This window comes from Mya arenaria, chromosome 15 (genome assembly GCF_026914265.1).
Source record: "Mya arenaria isolate MELC-2E11 chromosome 15, ASM2691426v1".
Lineage (NCBI taxonomy): Eukaryota > Metazoa > Mollusca > Bivalvia > Myida > Myidae > Mya > Mya arenaria.
In genome coordinates, this window is record NC_069136.1 from 3771391 (window position 1) to 3794127 (window position 22737).

The window sequence follows — 22737 nt, forward strand, 5'->3', positions numbered from 1 at the left end:
AACCTCTTGGGTAAGAAGCACATGAGTTAATTTGATGAAACTCATATCAAAGTTATTAAACTACATTTTTCGTACATACAGAGTTGTCTTTCCATTGCATGTGGGATTGGTACGGACAAGTACATGAATGGCTCGAACGTCACTGACAGCTGGTTACACTCCGCACATATCACCTGGAACAGAGATATATATGTTACGGAAAAATGACTATGCCTGAAAGTGGAGTATAAGGTTTATATCTGTTTTATAGCTCATAAATCAAAGTCTCAATTTTCAACGCATACCTGATGACTTTTATTAAGTAGCAATACATCCAAACAACTGGCCCCATAACTTACAGTAGACTTAAAGTGCCAACAACCCACCCCACAACTTACATTTTGTACAGTAGACTTATACTGCCAACAACCCACCCCACAACTTACATTTTATACAGTAGACTTAAACTGCCAACAACCCACCCCACAACTTACATTTTGTACAGTAGACTTAAACTGCCAACAACCCACCCCACAACTTACATTTTGTACAGTAGACTTATACTGCTAAAAAAAACACCCCACAACTTACAGTAGACTTAAACTGCCCCTGGAATGTGTCCACCATGACACTGTCGTTTCTGCTCAGATAGTTATGCCATGACTCCTCGGCAGCCGTCACTTCCAACGTCGAGAAGCAGGTTTCCGCGCGAGTGCCACACATGACCGGCCCGTCATCCTCGTCATCGGAGACTTCCATGTTGGCTTCATGATCACCATCTCCTCCTTCACTCTCCATGTCAGAGTCGGTACTGGGACTCAGATCCTTTTTGAACATTGGCTATCCAAGAGTAACGATAAATGATTAGTTTATAAGAATTACTTTGTCAAAGAGGTGAAAGCTGATGCATGTAGCTTATTATTATGGTTGACTCTGTTCCATGGATAGAAACCTGTACTGGTGCCCTATTACAGAGGTCAAGGGAACATATTCCTTATAGTGCTCAAGAATAGTGCTCAAACATGTAGATCACTGTCTTCCAATCAGAGCTTGTGATGAAGAAAGTTTGGTATACTACTCCCTAGAAATGGGCTAAAACTTTCAAAATTGAATCTTTTGAAATACAACATCAAAACTGGGTGTCAATGTAACTTTTATGGTCACATTTTCTATCAGTCTTAATGTAAAATAAATTATTTTCAATTTGTGAAGATATAACAAATTATTTAATTCTTAACATAATAGTTGCAAACTAGTTAACAAAACTGTAGTGTGCGAAAGGCTAAAACTTCCATGTTTCAGAGAAGAACTTTCAAAATTGATGATAAGGAAGTTCATACTTAAAATTCTTAATGACCACTTTCAAATACAGTGGTTGAGATAACTAAAATCGTACAGTTGCTGGCTGGCATGAAATATAACACTTACGTGTTAAACTTAAGTTTAATATACCACAAGCTAATGTTGCAAGCCAAGTTGCAACCCTAGTTGATTTAAGTCTTTCAAACATGAAATATTCCTAGAATTTCCAGTATCAGAACCTACAATAAAGAAATCGTTAAATCAATGTAACTCAAAATTGTTCATGTTCCAAAAAATTTAAATCAGTGTTACTCAAAATTGTTACTGTTCCAAAAAATTGAGTTACTTTGCTACTTCAGTCACTGATCTAAAATTGCAATATTTTCTGGTACCTGGTCGGTGTTGGCAGCGAGAGTTCTGTCTGCAGGTTTATCGACCTTCAGCGCCTCACATAGGAGGGCCTTCTTGTGCAGTTTACATATCTCCTGCATCTGTAGGTTAAACACTACCATTTCAATGTATGTAGGTTAGTTCACATGTAATATAATTAACTTTATGCTTCGTATTTTCACCCATGATTTATATACATGTACAAGAACACTTAAATATTAAATGATGTCTGCAGTGTGGAAAGTTTTCAAATCTAAAATATTCCCATACAAAATTATGGTCATATCAGCATCAACATTTCAAGAGATTTTTTAGTGCTATAGAAATGGTATTCAACAAGAGCGGAGACATAACAAGAGCAGAAATTTAACAAGAGCGGAAATCTAACAAGAGCGGAGACCTAACAAATGCAGAGACATAACAAGAGCGGAAATCTAACAAGGCTTTTAAGAGCGAAGAACTAACAAGAGCGGAGACCTAACAAGAGCGGAGCACAGCAAACATTGGTCTATTGCTGTTATATTAATAAAACAAGGAGCATAACTTAACTACTTTAGCCAGCAACATGTCTCAGATTTTAAGTTTCATTTGGTTTATGAGTTATGGCCAAGATAAGATATTTTTGGCACAACAACAATGAAGCCACCATCAACAGCTATGGCTATGACAATACCTTCACTTTTTTCTGTTTTTTTTTTTCTTGCTTATTATACATACTATAATAAAATTTGGAAAGAATTTGCTAGGAAGCAATAACAGTGTGATACCTGTAGATTTTTTTCGGTTCCTTCAAACTTCATCCTCTTCACGTTGTTCAGTGCGAAACACTCCTCCTTCTCATCATTTATAGGCCCACTCCCCCCACAAGCTCCCTTCGGAGATTTGCTCTTCTTGTCCGCTCTTATATTTACATCCTTCACTTTAGGATGTTCGTAACCATCCGCTTTTGTTGTAATGTCGGACACAGATTGTATAATGTCTTCTTCATCTATCAATAATTCAGACCTTTCATCCGTGTTGTCTTGTTTAGCAAACTTTTCTGAATCTGTGTTCACTCTTTCTTGATTGTATTCTGAGGCAAGGACATTTGTATTCAATGTTTTTGTCTCCTTCGAGTATATATCTTCCAAAAGAGGTACTGGTGTGTTCTGCATAGCATTGTTCAGAACCACTGGCAGCTCGACAGTATTACCGGATGAATCACAGTTCCTTACACTCATATCAATACTGTCTACGTAAGAACAACTAGGCTCACTATCTGTTGCATCCATCGGAGTTGCACCTTGTTCATTATCACAGTATGGAGATGCTTTATTGACCAGATTAAATTCACTAGATGCTTTAGAAATCACTGCACACTTGGCTACAACAGGAACACGCATATCTTGAAGACTTGACACTCGCTTAAACTGATGTTCACTTTCCCCATCTTTGGAATCATCAAACAACCCATGTTCACGTCCAATGCATGCATCATCTGACGATGACACCCCATAATCTCTAGTCTCACAATCATTCATCACCTTGCTTGACAGGCATTCCCCCGATTGACTAACAACAGGGCTTGACCGCAGTTTAAGATTTTTCATCACAGAGCACTGGTCGGAATCTGAGCTTTGCTCCGACACTGTGGAATGATTACTGTCTTCTGAGATCTGATTCACAGTGAATGGGAAAAGCAAGTTTTTACACTGTGATGTGGAAGGCTTTTCTTCCATTTTCGATAAACTCTGTACTTGAGGTTTCTTGGTCTCTTTCATATTGTCAAATGTCAACGAAGACACACAAGTCACTGCATTCCGGGATTTGTCAATAGAGTTTTGCTCTGAGTGACTCTGACCAATGGCCTGGTTGTTGATGTTGTTCTCAAATCTGATTGGCTGTTTGCTTGAACTGGGCTCCGTCTCCTTATTTGGATTAGCCTTGAAGTTCAGCTGCTCATGGAGGCTGTCCAACAGCAGTGCAAGGAACTCCTGGCAGTCATGCTATGAAAGTAAATTCGGAAAGTTAGATTATCAGAAGGGAATAGCCTAAAATTTAACTGGTAATTTTAAATAGAAAATGAATCAAGTATGTGTACAGTAAAAGAAACTGTATAGGAAAACTAAGAATTCATTGTAAATTTCCATCATATAACTGACTTAACAACAAAAAGCATTCAATAGTCTGGCATTGTATCATTAACCTGTTAGTATCTAAATGAGTGCTTAAAACATCTATGCAATTGCACTGTTAAATACATGGATGGTTTATTAAACAGGTACCTGTCTAAAGTCTTGAAACTGCGGGTGGTACAGTCCAAGGATTTGCTTAAACTCTCGAGGGTAGACAACGGAAAATTGACCACTCCACACCTTGGCCAGTAAACGTCGAAACTCTCCCAATAGGGTGTTGTCTGGGATGCCAGCATCTCTATGGTAACGAAACATGAAGTGGAGAAGGGCGGGGGTGCTGAGCAGACACTGAAGACCGGAGTTCATGAAACATGTGTTGCCTAGGTTGTACAGGCCACAACTGCCGCGTTTAGCATTCTCATCTGAAAGTAAGATTATTCTGACTGTGTTTTTTCTCTTAATTGTGATGACAGATGAAATCCGATATGAATCCTTTTCGAGTCTTGTTACCTTGGTGGGAACCAGTACGGATGTATTTCTGAGAGAAAGTACTGCTGCTGTTCATTAATCAAATCAAATAAAAATTTATTTTCAGTCGGTATGACATAAAAGAGAAAAGATTTGCTATGAATAGCTATTATAGAAGTTAAAACCCACCTTTTAGGTGAAAGGCTGACATTTAGACCTCTCTCACCCCAGCATTTAAAACATTCACAAACTTATAAGTTTGAAATAAGGGAATACAGTCACGTATTACTATTTTGAGGGAAAGGGGGAACAATCCCTTTGACAGGGGGATTTTGAGCAAATCATGCGTGAAAACTAAAAACGTATTTCAAATGAAATCATGGTAATTCTTACTTATTTACCATAAAAAAAATCTGACATCCTTTAGTATATATGTATCAAGATGTACATTGTTCAATGAAAATCATATCATTCATACGTTAGGGCCTTTATCCTAACGTGTAATACTGGACTATGACAGGGTTATAGATTACTATGAGAATTGGGCTGAGGCCAAATTTCGCCCTTATAATAGAGGACCCTGAAATGACATAGTATTCTTAAGCCTCCTTCCAAATGCAAATGTGCAACATTTTAACAAATTGTTATGATTCAAACTCCTATTTGTTTCCCGCGTAACAAACCAGTACCGTTGACTGTTTCAAGAGGTTGAAGTGTTGCCTATGCCAGGCATCGACCCTTAGAAGTATTACATGAAACTTAGATAAGGCAGATATATACATGTATTTAACATCTGTTTATATGTTTGAATGCTTTATGTGTTGTATAAAACCGAAGATTTTATACTACAATTACACTCTAAATGTTTACAATTATTTTATGTTCCAGTCTGCCAGTGCAATTGAGAATTTAATCATTGTCTGGTTTTCTAACCACTGGCCCTTGCACCAAATCATAAGAAGTAAATGATACATTGTAATAATGTTATACAATACCTTTAATATCTGAGCTGTATGACACTACACACGTGTTCAGATCTGGAATATATATAAAAAGATTAATTTACTGATGATTTACTTTAACAAGAGCTATCATAGGACAGAATGCTTGACTTTGTGCCACTTTGTCTTAGAAATGATTGCATAATGATGTATCTGAGAATTTGATTTCAACAATGAATGTTCCTTCTAAATTCAGTGAAAAAAGGAAGAAAAAAAATGTATGACAAAGCCCTGGCCCAACCCCAAAAAGATGGAGAAAAAAACAGTGACCTTATTTAACCAAACGGTTAATTGAATCCAACCCCAAGTCTGCATGCATTTGTTTGCTGTGGGATATTACGTTACTAGCAAATCTCTCCATTGAATTAATAATAATGATATTTACAGCAGGGTGGTTCGGTGTGTTGTCAAACAAAAGCTTCAAATCATGAAATTCCTGTTACCTGTTTCGAGCGGGGCAGTTGACTGGCCCATACACTGCCGTTGAGCTGTCCAAGTCACCACTTTCTGCTAATGCTGTAGCAATATATTAACATTTATAACTTCTTGGCATACACATTTAAAACATTACACATATTTTTATCATAGTTTATAGATTTTAGTAGGTGTGGTTTTACTTTATTTAGTAAAGTGTTTGATATGCAAACAGACACCAAGTGAAAAAAAACATGAATGTTACATTGCAATGCAGTTAATTACAACATATCTTTAAACATCTTCATTAAAATAAATTGTAACATGGAATAGCCAGAGCATTGTTTGACAATTTGATTGACCCCTGGACAAACCTTGAAAGCCCAGAGCTATAGTTGATGTGTTCATGTTACCAGAACTTGTTGACACCTCATCTGCTTCTCCAGTTTTTCCAGACTTTGATTCTTCTCCAGCTGACATGGTTGTAGGTTGGTGCTATGATCTATTCTGCAAACTCTGCAAGTTGAGAGTAATCATTAAGAATGAATGCACTTTAAATTTAAAGCACTGATCTTGTTATATTCATGTAACAGACTGCACAAGTGTGCATATGTCAGGGATTGAACCAACGACCCCTCGCTCTGCAGGCAGACACTCTACTGGTTGACGGTACATTTCCAAACAGTACACAAATCCCGAACACCAGCTAAAACACACGTTTGTTTACCGTGATCGATTATTCGATGATCTAGATCAATATAGAGGCTTGCCTTCGTCACCCTTGCGAAGTTTCATCTTGTTTTGTTAAGTATTTTTCTCAAAAATGCCATTCAATGTTTATACGCTTAAAGATCAAAATGTAGCACATGGGAAAATGTCAGAGGGCGTACGCGCATCTTTAGGTTTTGCAGTTATGTTTACCTACATTCAAGATTTTTATAAATAGAAATCACGCTTTACATTTGAATTGCATGTTTTGAAAAACCACGGAAACAATAAATAACTTTACAGCAGTATTTATTTAATATAGCATACCTATTAGATATAATTGTATGACCATGTATTTTCTCTTTGCATGTCTTCGGTATGTGTGCCCTTCATGGCATAAATTAAAGGGTGATTTACTGTCCTTAAGATGAACGATTTTCGACATAAAATTGATGAGTTCGTGGATCTGTACTTTGACAGATGTTGTCACATTAACCAAAGATGTTTCAAACGCAATTTTAACTTACTACAGCAAAAACACTCATAAGATAATTGTGAAAAACCTCAAAAAGCTATCGGATTTGTGACCTTAGCCAGTATAGCATCGCTATAAAAGCTAGCTATATAGCGAAACAGTATAACGCGGCTGTGAACAAATCGAATACCCGGTTACACACAGATATATGGCAATCTATCTATCATGCTGACAAATAGGAGTCTGATTGAAAGCCAACGCTTGCGAATATCTCAACTGGAATTAGGTGAACAATAACACAAATTTACAGTGTCTGGATAACGCAACAAGAATACAAACTGTCAAAAAAACGACAAGACAAAAAATATGATTTTGATCACAGAAGGAAGGCATTAAAGAGTGGCTAAATGATTCTTCTTTTCGTTTTATATAGCTAAAAATTACCTTATACAGCCAAACTGGGTGTATTGTTTTGCGTATTGTTTCGATCTTCCAGGAAAACATACATTTTCCTCTTCCCTGTTTCTATGCACATGCGTCAAAACCTACTTCCGGTGTTGACGGAAGTAAGCAATTGCATCACGTCGATGCAAATTGACAAGTAAAGTACTGTTTCTGCTGCTTAAAAACCAATATACTATCGTATATACATATTGAATGATTAATCACATGCCTTTCAGTATACATCATTACATAATTTTTGCTGTCGCCCTTCATTAAAGACGTAAAATGATAATTTAGTACCTAAACGGTGCGGATACAAAATTTCTTCGGAAAATAAGTCCAGCGCCAGGCTCATTTCTAAGATTTAACTATCTACCATAATCAGTCTATTTATACAACTGTAACTGACTACAAAAAATGCTATTTCCATATATCTTTGATCATTGTTGAAATGTATGTGCAGAAAATGCAGCTTCTGAACTTGAGCCTAAACACTACTATATGTATTGGGGGTTGTCTGGTTAGCACAGTTAATGTAGTTAGCCCACTAGCTTCTCACCTGGCTCTGACTCCCGGCCTGAATGCATATGAGTCCGGTTTGTGGTCACTAAGCTGAACAAGTGGGTTTCCTTCCGGTACTCTGGGTTGCCTTACAACACAAGAGTCTTGATCACATCTTCCGCTTCGCGTAACATGTTCTATAACCGACTTACATGTAGCATCATTGAGTATCACAGCCTGGTATATGCGACGGTACACCAATATCTTAAATAGAGTTCACGAAATATTTTGCTCTTATTGGCCTGTTTGAAGTGATGAGTAAGAAGAAGTAATAATGTCAATGACTTTGTCACATTTTGTGAGGAAGCTTGCCTCAAAATCACATTTTTAAACCATGTAGTTCTGGGGGCCACCTCAATAACGATATTAGTTGATTTTATCTTTGTGTCATAGTTTTCCTTATTTTTCATCATATTTGAGTCAATATTAAGACACTTATTTTACACAAACTGGTCTCAACCAGCAGTGACGAGCACTATAAATTAAACCTGTTCAGTGAAGTTCTTTAGCCGTATACCATATTGCTTAATTAGCTTCTTTAGAGATAACTTTCATCAATGAAATAAAGTGACTGTATTAGTTGACAATACAAGTCAACCCTGCATTAAAGGGATGTGTTCATGTTTTATGGGGTCAGACATCAAACATTAATTTGAAAGTAATGCGAACAATTGCTTGTAACAATAGTTAAAATAAAAGTTCTTTACTTTACAGTTAAAAAATATTAAAAAATGTGACAAAGAAGCTCTTAGCATTGTTAGATGTATTAAAAAATGACTGACTTCAAGATCAGGCTTGGATTTACAAAATTCTGTTCAAATGATTATTTGCCTGAATTGCTTTTTGTGTTTGATGATAAAAGTAAGTAAAATAACTCAATTTGAAATTTTTGGAAAACATTGTTGCTGACATTAAGTCTGTGAAAGAGTCCCTTTAAAATGCTTGAGAAATGATACTGTATTCATATTATTTTCAGAATGGAAATCCTTAATCCACCGATAGTTCGTATTGGCAACCGTAGATACCGTAAAAACCCATTGTTACAGAGGGACACAAACACTGCTGAGGAAGATGAAACAGGTATTGGCGAAAATTTATTTATTAATTCATAACGGATGATACAATATCACAGTTAAAACCTAGTTATAAGCTAAGAAAATTAAACCAGCATGTGCAGGAAGGTTTAGCCCATTACCACAGACTTCCATCTATTACCTGTTGCCCTTTATACCTTTTAAACATCAACAACTAGTTTGTGGGAGGCATATAACAGTTGCTCTTTTTATCCTTAAGTACATCAGTCCAAAAATCTTTTTGTTCCTTTTACACCATGTGACAGATTTCCTTTCAACTTTTACAGATGATCAGGCATCCTGAGCAGATAATTGTAAAGGAATAATTTTGTATTGCGTCCATTTTGATGAGAATTGTGGCACTTTGGCTTTGTTGATTTTTCTTTATATACAGTATAGTGACAAGTATTGTTTTGGGTTCACCATTTGCTCCACAGATGCTCAAGTATCATGTAAGGGAAGGATTTTGTGTTGTGTTCATATTGAAAATTATGGCCCTTTTTACTTCATTCTTTTAATGGAGAAACCAGCAGTGAACAGTCTGGTGAGTCTGAGTTGAACTCTTATACCACCAGGTAGGATAACAGGTGATCAGATGTCATGTGCTAAAGGAAGGGGTTGTGTGTTGTGTCCATTTGTATCAGAATTAGAGCCCGGTATTACTTCTTTCCCTGTATGGAATATAGTGAAAATTCTTGTGTGTTCAACTCCTCTTATACTTTTTGGATGTTTTGCTTAAATGTTGATGATGTATCAAGTGCGGATGACCAGAGAGAGATGATTTGAGCTGTGTCCATTGTTACCAGAATGATGGCCCCTTTTTTTCTTATATAGAGTACATTTACTGGTATTGTAAAAAAAACAAATGATTTGCTTTAAACTTTCATAGATGATAAGGTTTCATTTTGGATGTTGTGCTGGGTCCAACAAGCACATGTCACTTTCTTATTATTTTCTCTGTATTAAGTATTAAGTATGATGAAATTATGAGAGCCATCAATACAGTCATGATACCTAAATATAATCAATTAGTTGGATAAGTGTCTAAGTCTGAATGAAATATAAAAACATACTTATTTCAGACTTTATTCCTGACCAGTCTGCCTACTCAGATGAGACTTGTGCCCTTGACCAAGCTTGTCTTGAAGAGACATCAGACGGCTACAAGACTGTGGTCCAAGCACCCAGTGGTCTGTTCAAGTTTATAATTGGGCGCAAGGGGGAAACAAAACAGCGATTGGAGGTTGAGACGAGAACAAAAATAAGAATACCTAGGCAAGGACAGGAGGGCGATATTGGTAGATTTTTGTTCATTTATGTTTTTAATAAAAGCTCTATCATACGTACATATAAAATAACAATGTGATAGGTTGTTTTAATTCCTGGGAAGTTTTGATGGGGGTATTATACATGTTTGTGCCTATCACTTTCAGGAAAAAAATAGAATCTCATATTATTCAAAGAATAATGATGCATTTATACAACAGTGCTGGTACCGTAGATATTGTAAAAACATGATCAGGCATTTTCTTCAAAAGGAGCTCTCTTATATGGCATTAACTCATTTATAAAACATTGATACAATGAAGAGTGTTTCAGACGTTTGGTAGAATGTGATTAGTCACAAATCTAAACAATTAGAATTACAAACAGAATTTCTTTTTTTTTATCAGTTTTTGTAAATACATGTGTAAAATTAAGAATCATTTATGCTATAAATAAAAAATACTTTTCTGCAGTAATCCAGGGCCATGACAAGCAAGGAGTGACGTCAGCGAAGACGCGTATCGAGGTTCTGCTGGATTCAGGGCGCCAGAAAACCCCGTTCACCCACTTTCTTTCTGTGCCATTCAACACACAGACACTGCAGGACAGTCTCGTAGATTTTAAGAATGATGTTCTTCGTGAATGTGATGGGGTAAGCTAGTCTTTGCTATAGATGTATATATGGAATTGCAATTAATCTGTGGTCTGAGCTGCAATTGGGGATAGTCGGTTGTCTTCTATAATCTTTTTATGAGAGGAAATGTTTACCCTTTAAAGATTTCTGTGTTAAATTTACCAATATGTATGTTGGAAATTTGTTATGTGAAATAGCTAAATGGCTAAAATGTGACTGGTTAAATTCTAGATAAATATTAATCTAGGGGCTATTTCATTCAGTATCGTAGGAGTGATTTTGTGATAAGAAGGTACAAAATCGCTCCTAGATACAAAATTGCTACTAGTTAAAAAATCACTACTAGTTAAAAAATCGTTTGTAGGTATGAAATCACTCCTATGGTTCTTGATGAAATGTCCACCTAGTCGATAACAAATACTTCATTTCTCTGTATGTCTACTAGGACCCAGGGGTTGATGCTAGCATATTCCAGACTCCAACAAAACTGCACCTGACCATTGGCTGCCTGGTATTGCTTAATAACGAGGAAGTGACCAAGGCGGGACAACTACTGCAGGAATGCCAACATGAACTGATAATGTGAGTGTACTTTATGATTTTTCTTGGTCCTTATATTGTTGCAATATTTCAACACAACAAAAACAATCAAGTTAGGATGGTGCAAGATTAGATTTGAATTCCTTTACTCAATATCAGGAAAATGAAAGTGTCTGCCTCAGTTATGTAAATGAAGATGCAAAATGTGTTATATATGATGTTATACATACATTTATGTAATATAACCATGCCTAACAAGAAATGCAAAAAGGAACATGTGTCTGTTATTTTTATGCACCTATCAATGTTTTGCCCGAAAGGAGGAGCAGTGGCTCAAAACCTAACCCTGTGGCTGGGGTATGGTATTTTGTCAAAACCCTAGGGTCATAGTTGTTCTAGTTATCAAAATTCCTTTAGAAATAAAGTCAAGTCTATTTCCCAGGCAGTGCTCTCACACTGGCCTGCCAAAACCTACCGTTCATGTATCCCCCCCCCCCCCAAAAGTCTTCAGTCCCCAATATGCCCATCACTAACCCCTGGGGAAAAATCTTTGATAGGTGCAGTATAAATATTTCTGTTTCAGGCCAATATTGAAGGGCAAACCATTAAACCTGAAGTTATCTGGACTGGAGTATATGAATGATGATCCCTCAGAGGTCGACGTAATGTATGCTAAAATAGACGACCCTTCTGACAGGTATGTTATGATTACATTTAATAATTAGGGGATATGAACATAAGTGTAGATTAGATTAGATGGTTAGATTTCATTAACTTTGTTCCACTGTTAATTTATTGTACAATTTGATTATTCTATTTCATTTTAAACTTATTTATTTTGCAAATATTTTGAAACAGATTATTTCAACATTATATTTAGAGTGTGATCTTGTGTCGTGGGGAAAACCTGAGTACCCGGAGGAAACCCACTTGTTCAGCTTGGTAATCACAAAGCAGACTCACATGATATGCTCATGCTGGGAATCATACCAGAAACGCCTTGGTAGAAAATGCTAAGCAGACTACTTACTCTACAGTGTATGGATAATCTAGATGTAAGAATGTGACAAGTATTTTCAGACTACAGAGTATAGCCGACCGACTGGTTGATCGGTTTGAGACGTCAGGCCTGTTGCAGCGTGACCACGACAGGGTGAAACTCCATGTGACAGTCATGAACACCATCTTCAGGAAAGACCCCACGGGTGCGTACTTTAATACATCCATCTGCACATTTAATTGGCTTCTTTTGTAAAAATAATCACTGCATTGTTTTATGGCATTATAAGTTATAATAGTAGTTGTCATCTTTATTGTTTTCACTCTTATCCTATTCGGTGTCATAGTTAAGATCAGTAGATACAGCCCACTTCACATTGGCTTCGACTGCCTTGTTTTATTGCGTTTTAAGACATAGTAAAAGATTTCATCTCAATTAGTTTCACCCTCTAAGTCCATACATGTATTCATCTATTCAGCAGTTTTCAGATAATTTGATTGTGTTAGGTTATGTTCATATCGATAAACGGAGCACAAGTGATGAGCGTTTGCTTGCAATGCATTGTTAAGATTTACTAATTGTTCCTTTAGGAAATAAATATTATTGTGCTTCCAGGAACCACAGAGCCTTATAAACAACAAGACAGGGGCAGAAAGGAGAGGGAATCGTTTAATGCCACACGTACACTGCAGGTCAGAAACCAGCTGCACTCTCACAGATTATCCGCTTTGACAACTTTTTTGTTTTTTGTCTTGGAACCAACCAATTTGAGTAGATATCTGAAAACCAGTGATATAAGACTGCTGACAGAAGATCAGATCTCAGATTTTCATATTTCCATTCGAAAATTAATGTTTTATGGCTAAAAACGGTTTAAGAAAATTGCGTAAAACATAAAAAAATTAACTTCAATATGAAAATCTGCATTCTGATTTTTTGTCAGCAGTCTTATATCACTGGTTTCCATGCCTTTTCACACAAATTGTCTCATTCCTAGACAAAAAAAAAAAAAAAAATCACGTTCAATCTGTGGGAGTGCAACTTTAAGCCCTTAAGCTATTCTTTTTTATAGAACAAATGCTTGTCTGTTTTTCACTGATAAAATCTTTGTCTGTGTTTTAAAGATTAAAAGTTTGTGATTGCCTAGGTGATGTTGTAGTTCAAGTTATCTCTTGCTTTAAGCTTGGCCTGTACTGAAAAACAGTTAAAGAGATTCAAATGAAACTTGGTCCGCATGTTGCCAAATAGAATATACCCATGTATAGCAAGACTCTGGCATATATAACGGTCAAGTTATGTCCCTTTTTGACTGAGAACAGCAACAGTAACTGCTGGCATTAACTTTGCAATGCAGATTAAATATAGTTAATTTTGAAAGACTTACCCTTCTCATATTCATTCGCGTAATTTTATGTTGTTCTTGTGTCGACCTAATTTCTTCCTTATAAATTTGTGTTTATAAAACATTTTAGAGCCAATGAATTTGCACTGAAATCCCAGTTGATTATAGGGTAACTACTTGACTGTATTGGGCTATTATATAACCGTAGTAACTATCATCTTAGCTTTATATTATATGTATTTTCTACAAATATTTCATTAGTAAAAGTCATGAACACATGTAAGTCTGAAGGATTTTATAACCCACATGTATAAACAACCATATAGTACTGTCACATGTTTCAAACACATTGGTAAACATTTGTGATATTTACAGAAGTTTAGCGGGTATGACTTTGGTGGCTATGAAGTGAAGAATATCCACATCTCACAGAGACACAGTGTTGGCAAGGATGGCTACTACACATGTGCGGGATCCATAGAACTTCAATGATTGTCATATTATAAACTGTGCAGATATTAAAATTGGACTGGTTCTTATCTTGTGCTTTCTGCATATTTTAAAATGTTGTAAGAATATCAAACCATTTTTTTTGGACTTGGATCTTGATAAAAAACGTTACGAACAGAATTAATAATTTTGCATGTGGAAACAAACTTACCTAATTACTGCTCGTATCAGAAAATGCAAAATTACATGGTCATGTACTGACAAAACTGATGTATTGTTGCACTGAAATTTAATACATGAGACAACCACATATAGCTATTGTCATTTAACTAGAATATTGATGAAAAACTAAAGCAATGGTTGGTAATGAGTGCCTTTAAACATTGTCTTTGTTAATTGTTTTGCTACTGGGCTGGTCCCTCTAGTTTCCATTTTATTACTAGAGTTTCAACAAGGTCATTAAAAGGTCAGGGTGCTGCAAAAATGGACAGGGTGAAAAGGGCATATTGTTTGGGGCTGTGAAGAATTTAAATATTATAAATTTGACAAGAATAAATAGAAATGTGTTTTCTTGTGGTAGAGTTAGCTTTTTACTGCTAGATATTTTAAGTGTGTATGTATTTATAATCATATAACATACATAGTAACTGTCTGACTAGAGATTAAGCATTCAATACTAAGAAGGTAGAATGGTGCCTATGCTGGTTTAAAAGAGGGCAAAATCATGCTACCAAAAAGGGTAGGGTGTAGCACCCTCCTACAACTCTCCTAAAACTAGGTAAATATGCTTAACTTTTGAAAAAGAAATCTAAAATATTTACACAATTAACAATAACATGTTCCAATCATATTGTTATTATTGAGTGTTATGTTATGTGCTGTTATAATGAATAAATATGCTAAAAATGTCAACATCTTACTTGAGGTAACTGTTGTTTTAAGGTTCAATCTTTATCTAGCGTAATAAATACATACTTTAGACATGCTCATGTGTTAACATGAACATTTGACAAACTTATATTTATATATTAATTTTGCCCTGTCCGTCAGTCAGCCGGTCCATATGTCACATATGTCAAGGTCGCTGTGACCTCGGGGGTGAAAAAACGGTTACTGCTCAATAAATCCTTTGCGTCCAGGAACTTTATACCCGGTTATCAAGATGGTTCATGACCTATATTAATTTTGAGATCAGTAGGTCAAAGGTCGCGGTAACCTTCAGGTGAAAAACGATATGTTGGCGGTGACCTAAAGCTAAAAGATGGTTTCCGCTCAAAAACTAATAAACGCCTGCACCCAGGAACTTCATACTTGGTATGCTCTTTGGTCATGACAAGTAGATGCCCCCTATTGATTTTGAGATCAGAATGTCAAAGCCGCGGTGACCTTTAGATGAAAAAAACGGTTTTCGCTGGTAACTTTAGAACACTTGCACTCCAGTTAATCTAGTCATGACCAGCTGGCATACTAAGTATGATTTTGGGATCTGTAGGTCAAAAGGTGAAGGTGACCTGAGGTGAAAACAGATTTTTTCCGGTGAATAACCAACGAACGCTAGATTAACGAACTTAATACTCGGTAGAGCTGATGACCTCCATTAATTTTGGTATCAATAGGTCTCCGCTCTATAACTAAAAAAAACTTGCACCCAGGAACTTCATACTTGTGTGTCAGTTGGGCATGACTAGCATGTGACCCCTATTTATTTTCAGGACAGTAGGTCAAAGGTTAATGTGACCTTGAGGTAAAATAGCGAGCGGTAGATAACTAACGAAAGTTTGCGCCCAGGAAGTTCATATACTTGGTTTGCTAGTTGGTCTTGATTAGTAGATGACCCTTATTGATTTTGAAGTCAGTAGGTCAAAGTCACAGTGACCTTAAGGTGAAAAACAAATTGTTGATAACCAGTCCGTACTTCACACTGCTTTTTGCTAAATGATTAAAAATTGCATGGGCCCAGGAACTTCATACTTAGACAACGGAACTTTATACTTGGTACGCAGTTTGACCAGTAGATGACCACTATTTTTTCGAAAAAGCAATCTCTAGCTTAAGTTGTTTCCAGATCCGATTTTTATCAAACTACTTTTGTTCATGAAACTTCTCTAGCGGTACCCTCCCCCCCCCCAAGTCAAATCCCGGTCCCACCCCCTAATTGCATTTGTTGTGTTGACAATGTGGTGATTGTGAGACAATTTGTATGTATATATATTAATTTTATTTACAAGATCAAGGTGCCTTACATTTGTATGTAAATATAAAATAGTGTGTAAATAATACACGAGTGTATGTGCATTGTACGTAATAATAATATCTGTTGGAAATAGTATATATAATGTTATACAACTACGTATATGCACATTTGAACAAAACTGAATAAGAAAGAAAACAGTTTCTTAATAACAGAAACAAGTATTGAAAAAAAGTCTATAATATTTTGACACATTAATAAAACGTACTAGCTGAGTTCATGATGCTTCATATTATCCCACGGTTGTTGTTAACTTGGGAGCTATTGTAGTACATGATCATTTTGGAGATGATCCCATTCTTTATCAGCCAAAATGAAAATGTACATCTATTCTTATAACACCCACGTTGATCCTTTTGCTTATACAAATATTATAAAATATGACCTTTGATATAACGAATATTTTCACGATACATATTAGCGGAATTGTTTTGTATAAACATATATTAGAGATGGTTTTTAACTGTATTCATATACTAAACGAATGCATTGCAGCGTGAACGAGATGTTGCTAGAAAATAGACAACGATACTTAAGATATTTAGTTAATATATATAGTCCGGAATTAACATAACTGGGTTTTCCCATGCCTGTACAAATAAAACGTGAATTTCGAGCTATTGAAATTCATGTAACAGTCCAATGACTCTATTGTTTCCGAAGTAACGTGTGTATATTACAACGGTTTAATTTTGTTTGTACCGGAGGTTTAGGTTGGGAAAACCAGAGTATCTATAATTCCGGGCTTAAACTATTATTCAACAAAACACCAGAATGAATAGTTTTAAGTCACACACTAATTTAGGGTTTGTTTTGGACCCCGATTTGTTTGTTCGCGACACTTCTTTAGTTGATAGGGCAACTGCGACACTTCTTTAGTTGATAGAGCAACTGCGACACTTCTTTAGTTGATAGAGCAACTGCGACACTTCTTTAGTTGATAGGGCAACTGCGACACTTCTTTAGTTGATAGAGCAACTGCGACACTTCTTTAGTTGATAGAGCAACTGCGACACTTCTTTAGTTGATAGGGCAACTGCGACACTTCTTTAGTTGATAGGGCAACTGCGACACTTCTTTAGTTGAAAGAGCAACTGCGACACTTCTTTAGTTGATAGAGCAACTGCGACACTTCTTTAGTTGATAGAGCAACTGCGACACTTCTTTAGTTGATAGAGCAACTGCGACACTTCTTTAGTTGATAGAGCAACTGCGACACTTCTTTAGTTGATAGAGCAACTGCGACACGCGACACTTCTTTAGTTGATAGAGCAACTGCGACACGCGACACTTCTTTAGTTGATGGGGCAACTGCGACACTTCTTTAGTTGATGGGGCAACTGCGACACGCGACACTTCTTCAGTTGATAGGGCAACTGCGACACTTCTTTAGTTGATAGGGCAACTGCGACACGAGGCAATTCTTTAGTTGTTAAAGCAGCTGATACTCGCGACACTTCTTTAGTTGATAGGGCAACTGCGACACTTCTTTAGTTGATGGGGCAACTACGACACGCGGCAATTCTTTAGTTGTTAAAGCAGCTGATACTCGCGACACTTCTTTAGTTGATGAGGCAACTGGTACACGCGACAGCATTAACCAGCCTGTTGTCACGGACCCCTTTCTTCTCCAGGAATGTCACGATGCGCTGCATGCTGTGTTTTCTGGCAGTGTAGAGCGCCTCCTTTACGTCCTTACTCTCAGGATCGAAATATAAGTTGTCCTGCAAGTACTCTACGATATGCTTTAGAGTTTCAAGATCGTTTGCTTTGACCGCAGCAACTAGATGTTCTTCTTTATAAGGAACTCCATACGTCAAAAGTAGCTCACAGAGTTGTCGGTTACCCCAGTTAACACAAATTGACATGGCGGTGTCTTTCTGTTCGCATTTCCAGCATCTTCCATCGGCGATAGATGTGCTACGTAGCCACACGTTTTCGTTTTCACTGCTGCTTGGGCGTGGTGACAGTGACCGACTGCCTGAATTTGGTCTTTCTGGTTTAGCCCTGAGACTTTGTGAGTTATTAACGGATGTTTTAAGTGATACCGACCTGTCACTTTCCGTGTGTTTGCTGGTTTTTGGTGAAGCAGATCTATTTCGAATTTTAACTCTTGTTGCGGGTGATTTTGAACGGGATCTTCGTTGTATCCTGATTCTTGTATCGTTCGATGCTGTTCTACTACTTGAAAGAGACCTGTGACGAACATACTTATTCCCGTTCATTTCTTTCGCAATCGAGTTTTTCCTTCCTTGTCCTCGCGAGTGCAGCAGCTTTTCACGGAGTCTTGCAATTTTGCGACTGCCTTGAGTCAGTGGAGGTGATTTCGACCGCGATCGCACCGGGTGTTTTGATTTCAATTGGCCCATATCATCAGGCGTTTGCAGCGGTGTAGGTTTATTCTTATCCAAAGATTTCGTCGACTGGCTTGATTTTGGTCTTGAGGAACTTTTGTGAGAACATTGCATTCTGTTCATCATTTTCTGAACCAAATAAAGCACTTGTTCGGATTCCCTCCTCTCGATATGACGGAAGATAAAGGCGAGATAAAATGAAAACTGTGCCCTTGTCCCGTTGGGCAGTTTCCAAGACTTCTGTGGATCGGTGGTTTGGGACCTAAGGAATTTCTTTGTCACTTGATTTTCATGGAGAAATGTGAAAAGTGTATCGACGAACTTCTTGTTTAGGAGCAAAGGGTTTCTGACTGCCTCATGAACTTGCTGATGGACCAGTACCTCGTTTGCAATCTGTTTTATGTTCTCTTTAAACTCTGAAAGTTTCATAATGGATATCAATTATCGGACACAAGTTATAATATATATTTTCATATTCTCATTATATCTGTGTCACTAAGTATTATAATCACTTTAATACTCAATACAGAAATGCAATCACGGAAAAGGTTAGCTGATAATTTGAACGGTAAATAAATGTATACACGATAAACCCTCTCTATTAGCTTTCTGAGACATTCTTACCTTTACTGATAGATGCCTTTGGTGTCTCCGACATTTGCCATTCTAAGGAATCAGGTGTGTTGACCTCATCTTCTGTGTCTTTAACGTCTTCTAAAGAGTGAAATTTATCAAGAGTCTTCGTGTCCATCTTGGGTGCACTCTTTGTCCATAACAAGCTCCCAAAGCGTTCTACAACTGTATCAGAAAAGTCAGTTTTACCGGCTGGCAGATCTTTCGCGATCAAAGTCTTCGGCTTGTCTTTATCTGCGTGTTCAGATGAAAGAAGGGTTTTCTTATCAACTCTTTTTCTCAAGTCATCCGTGCGATGCTCAGTATTACAAACCGGCGAGGGAACGAACATGTTGCTGCTGGATCTTGCTAATGCTCGGTCTTTATCTTTCGATTTATCAGTAAACGGTTGTCTTGTCCTTTCTGATCCGATTTTTCTCGATTCAGTTCCACTTTGCAATCTTGGTAACGCAGATACAGGTCGCTTTCGCGACAAAGATGGAGCAGTACGCGTATTTATTTGTTTCTTTTCACAATGAGTATTTGATTGTAATGTTTTTGTAAAACCTGAGCGATTTGTCACAGGGCGTGATTTGTTTTTCAAATGTTCAAAACCACCCCTTTTAATGGAAGCTCGGCGACTAGGAGTTCGTCCTATGCAACTTTTACTTGAAGAAGGCCTTCCGTTTTGGGTAACGTGATTTTTCACCAAACTATTTTTTCTCCCAATGAAAGCTGACATGGGTCTGCGTTGAACGCTGTTCGTGTAAATATCTTCAGCTGTTATTCTCTTTGTGGGTAATCGCATAACTTTCACCTCTCGTCTTTTTGCAAGCACTTTAGGCTTATGTGTGTCTGCTTTGGTGTCTATATGAATAGCGGTTTTTGAGAGTTTCTGCTTCATACTTTCTTTGGAAATACTGTCATATAATGATCGATCATTTGTTTTCTCAGTCGAGATTCTTCCTTTAGCAGACAGAGGTCTTCCTCTGCCCTTGATTCCCCGCGTTGTTTGACCATAATGACGCGGTTCATCTGATTCTAGAACCGTGGATAACCTGGGTACAGCCGACCTTGGTCTTGACGTTGAGTGTGATCTCTTCTTAAAAGAGTACGTTACATTAGAAAGCTGTCTCTTGACAATCTGCTTGGCTTCGTCAGTTAAGTTATCCTTGGTCAGTTTCTTATCGGGGTGTTCGTCTTTAATCATTTCTTTAATGAGATCTTCCAGTCTACATTGCGTCTCACGTCTCGTTTCTGTTGTTCTGGTTTCCATTTCCACCCTGCAAATAAACTGTCGAACTTGTTTCATTAGGACTTTATCGTCGATATTTTCGACTAATCGTTGAACTGCAGCGCAAAGTTTGAACCACTCTCTCTTTGCCAGCGTGCCCGTTTTAGTAATTGTGCCCACAGTGCATTGCGACTTCCGGCGGAAGTATTTTTTGCACAGTTTGGTCAGAATAATGACGTCATCCTGCTCACGCACCGTCAAACAGTTTGTAGCACGAAGGACTGAGCAAAGTAATCTCGTGCTCCACTGGGCAAGATCTGGCGCGAGCTCTTTTGGCGGGAAAACAAGCAGAAGCAGACACTTCATATCGGGAAGCGCTATCAGGATATTATACTGAAAAAACACACACAAAAAGTTGTGTTAGCTGATATGCAATGAACATAAAGTAAAATACGCAACGTTCTGTTATTCGTGATTGAGATATTGGTAAACATATCGCTGCATAATAAAACATATTTTTGAACGGCTCGTAGCTTGCGTGAAATGATAAACATTTGGAATCTGCTGTGGTAAAAATCATATGCCATATAATACCACGAATCAATAAACCACGGTCCATAGGTTCATGATAACAAATATTCAATTTTTTAAACTTCTCCAGAATATGAATTAGGTGAAAACGCATTTGTCAAGGATTTGGCTTTTAGTTTCAATCTAAGCGCACAGCGAAACATTTTGGTCAGTACCTTGTGTTTTTCCAGGAAGTTCTTTACCGACATGCAGTGGGCGTCCGCCTCTTGAGTGAGACGCATGCGCATAATATCGGAAGTGACGCCGGACAGGAAGGCCTTAATGATGGTTGAATACTTTCGGTATTGCTCCATCTGGATGGCCGCCGAATTTCGGTGGTCTGCGGAAGATGGCCGTATGGTCACGTTTCGCGATAGTCGCTGAGCGTACATCGCCATTGGGAAGTGTCAGTAGACCGACTTTAAAAAAGGTGGAGTTACTTATATTATTTCGATAAATTGTAAAGATATATTGAAACGTTCAATGACATTCAAATCAACAGGAACTTCTATAGAATGTGAATACCTGACTTCAGGGGCAGAACACGTAAAACATCTTAGTGACAATCGTCAACTTAATGAAAAAATGCCCTTTTTTTCTAAGTTGATGCAAACGAAATATACAACTAAGCAAGAAAAAGGTGTAAACAATGTATGCATATGAATAAGTCTGATTAAAAGTAGAGGGTATTTAAAAAAATCGTTGTTAAAATTAGGAATTTTTTAACGAAAGTTAAAAGTATTCACTAAGAGTCTTTATGAATACGGTCCATGATGACTATTAACTATTTTGGATCCTTATTAAGAAAGAACGCGCTTATAACAGACCTTACATAACAGCTTTAAACCAAACTTTCTGTGAATGGACTCAAACAACAACATAAACAATTGCATATCAGTTCACGTACTTTTCATTTATGCTTTATGTCGAAAATGTTGGTTTTGTTTATTTTCAGACTGGTGGCTTCAGACTTCTATAAAATAAGTTGAGTTGAGTTTCTGTTGTAATCGACTCTTTGAACTAGTAGGTTCTCATTTATTCATTTGTTCAGTTTGTACGGTATGAAACAAAAAACAAATATATTATATATACTGAACTCACCTTTATCAAATCCTGCAAGTTAATTATCACGCGCAATCCTCGATCAGGTCAAATAAAATAACGACTATTACCGCCGTGATAAAGTGAAACATTGCGATATACATAGTTTGCTGTCCAGTGTTAAGAGGAATTTCTTCATTGAAATATTTCAATGATTCTATTGTTTCAATATTGGTTTCTTATTATTAAACAGTAGTCAAATTAAGTGTAACATTTCATGAACATGATATCCTGTGTCAATTGCATGTAGAAGTTTCACATTTCACTAATAGTAGTAGTATGACAGGACTAATCGCTGATTTATTAGGTTAATAATTTGACTGAATGAGTGATAGGTCGTTACGTGAACTAGTCAGTATTTAACAGAGTGGTTAGCAATAATTCACGAAAATACATAAACAACCGCATTTAAGAAGTATGTTTAGCTTGCATTTTGGTCATCAGCAATTTTCAT

General features: G+C 37.0%; 3 protein-coding genes across 4 annotated transcripts in view; 1 reads left to right on the plus strand and 2 right to left on the minus strand.

The window, feature by feature from the left end:
- Positions 1 to 7406, minus strand: part of LOC128219583 (uncharacterized) — a 24588-nt gene extending 17182 nt beyond the window's left edge. The window contains exons 1-9 of the mRNA XM_052927408.1: positions 7296 to 7406; positions 6043 to 6184; positions 5698 to 5770; positions 5249 to 5290; positions 3936 to 4207; positions 2439 to 3656; positions 1674 to 1772; positions 571 to 819; positions 80 to 173 (exon numbers count right to left, since the gene is read on the minus strand). Coding sequence (XP_052783368.1) covers positions 80 to 173; positions 571 to 819; positions 1674 to 1772; positions 2439 to 3656; positions 3936 to 4207; positions 5249 to 5290; positions 5698 to 5728 — 2005 coding nt within the window. The 5' untranslated portion in view covers positions 5729 to 5770; positions 6043 to 6184; positions 7296 to 7406. The remainder of the gene's footprint in view (positions 1 to 79; positions 174 to 570; positions 820 to 1673; positions 1773 to 2438; positions 3657 to 3935; positions 4208 to 5248; positions 5291 to 5697; positions 5771 to 6042; positions 6185 to 7295) is intronic.
- On the plus strand, positions 7407 to 15062 carry LOC128219584 (activating signal cointegrator 1 complex subunit 1-like). Of its 2 annotated transcripts, none has more exons than XM_052927409.1 (9): positions 7407 to 7452; positions 8833 to 8936; positions 10012 to 10227; positions 10669 to 10847; positions 11275 to 11411; positions 11953 to 12066; positions 12450 to 12574; positions 12985 to 13061; positions 14087 to 15062. In XM_052927409.1, exons 1-9 carry the CDS (start codon positions 7439 to 7441, stop codon positions 14201 to 14203), a joined length of 1083 nt encoding a protein of 360 aa, XP_052783369.1. In that variant the 5' UTR covers positions 7407 to 7438; the 3' UTR covers positions 14204 to 15062. The 2 variants fall into 2 exon arrangements, with proteins under 2 accessions (XP_052783369.1, XP_052783371.1); XM_052927411.1 differs by having other exon boundaries at positions 7421 to 7457.
- Positions 15063 to 16319: 1257 nt separating this feature from the next.
- LOC128220367 (uncharacterized) lies at positions 16320 to 22377 on the minus strand. The gene is made up of 4 exons (XM_052928733.1): positions 22284 to 22377; positions 21359 to 21601; positions 19391 to 21005; positions 16320 to 19182 (listed from the first exon to the last, which is right to left on the minus strand). Exons 2-4 carry the CDS (start codon positions 21578 to 21580, stop codon positions 17975 to 17977), a joined length of 3045 nt encoding a protein of 1014 aa, XP_052784693.1. The 5' UTR covers positions 21581 to 21601; positions 22284 to 22377; the 3' UTR covers positions 16320 to 17974.
- Between the last annotated feature and the right edge of the window lie 360 nt (positions 22378 to 22737).

Coding starts and splice junctions, on each gene's coding strand:
- LOC128219584 (XM_052927409.1), top strand. Junction 10,228..10,668: donor AGGACAGGAGGGCGATATTG/GTAGATTTTTGT, acceptor ACTTTTCTGCAG/TAATCCAGGGCCATGACAAG. Junction 10,848..11,274: donor TTCTTCGTGAATGTGATGGG/GTAAGCTAGTCT, acceptor TATGTCTACTAG/GACCCAGGGGTTGATGCTAG.
- LOC128220367 (XM_052928733.1), bottom strand. CDS start 21,580: ATGGCGATGTACGCTCAGCGACTATCGCGAAACGTGACCATACGGCCA. Junction 21,006..21,358: donor ACTTCCTGGAAAAACACAAG/GTACTGACCAAA, acceptor GTGTTTTTTCAG/TATAATATCCTGATAGCGCT. Junction 19,183..19,390: donor AAAGGCATCTATCAGTAAAG/GTAAGAATGTCT, acceptor TGAAACTTTCAG/AGTTTAAAGAGAACATAAAA.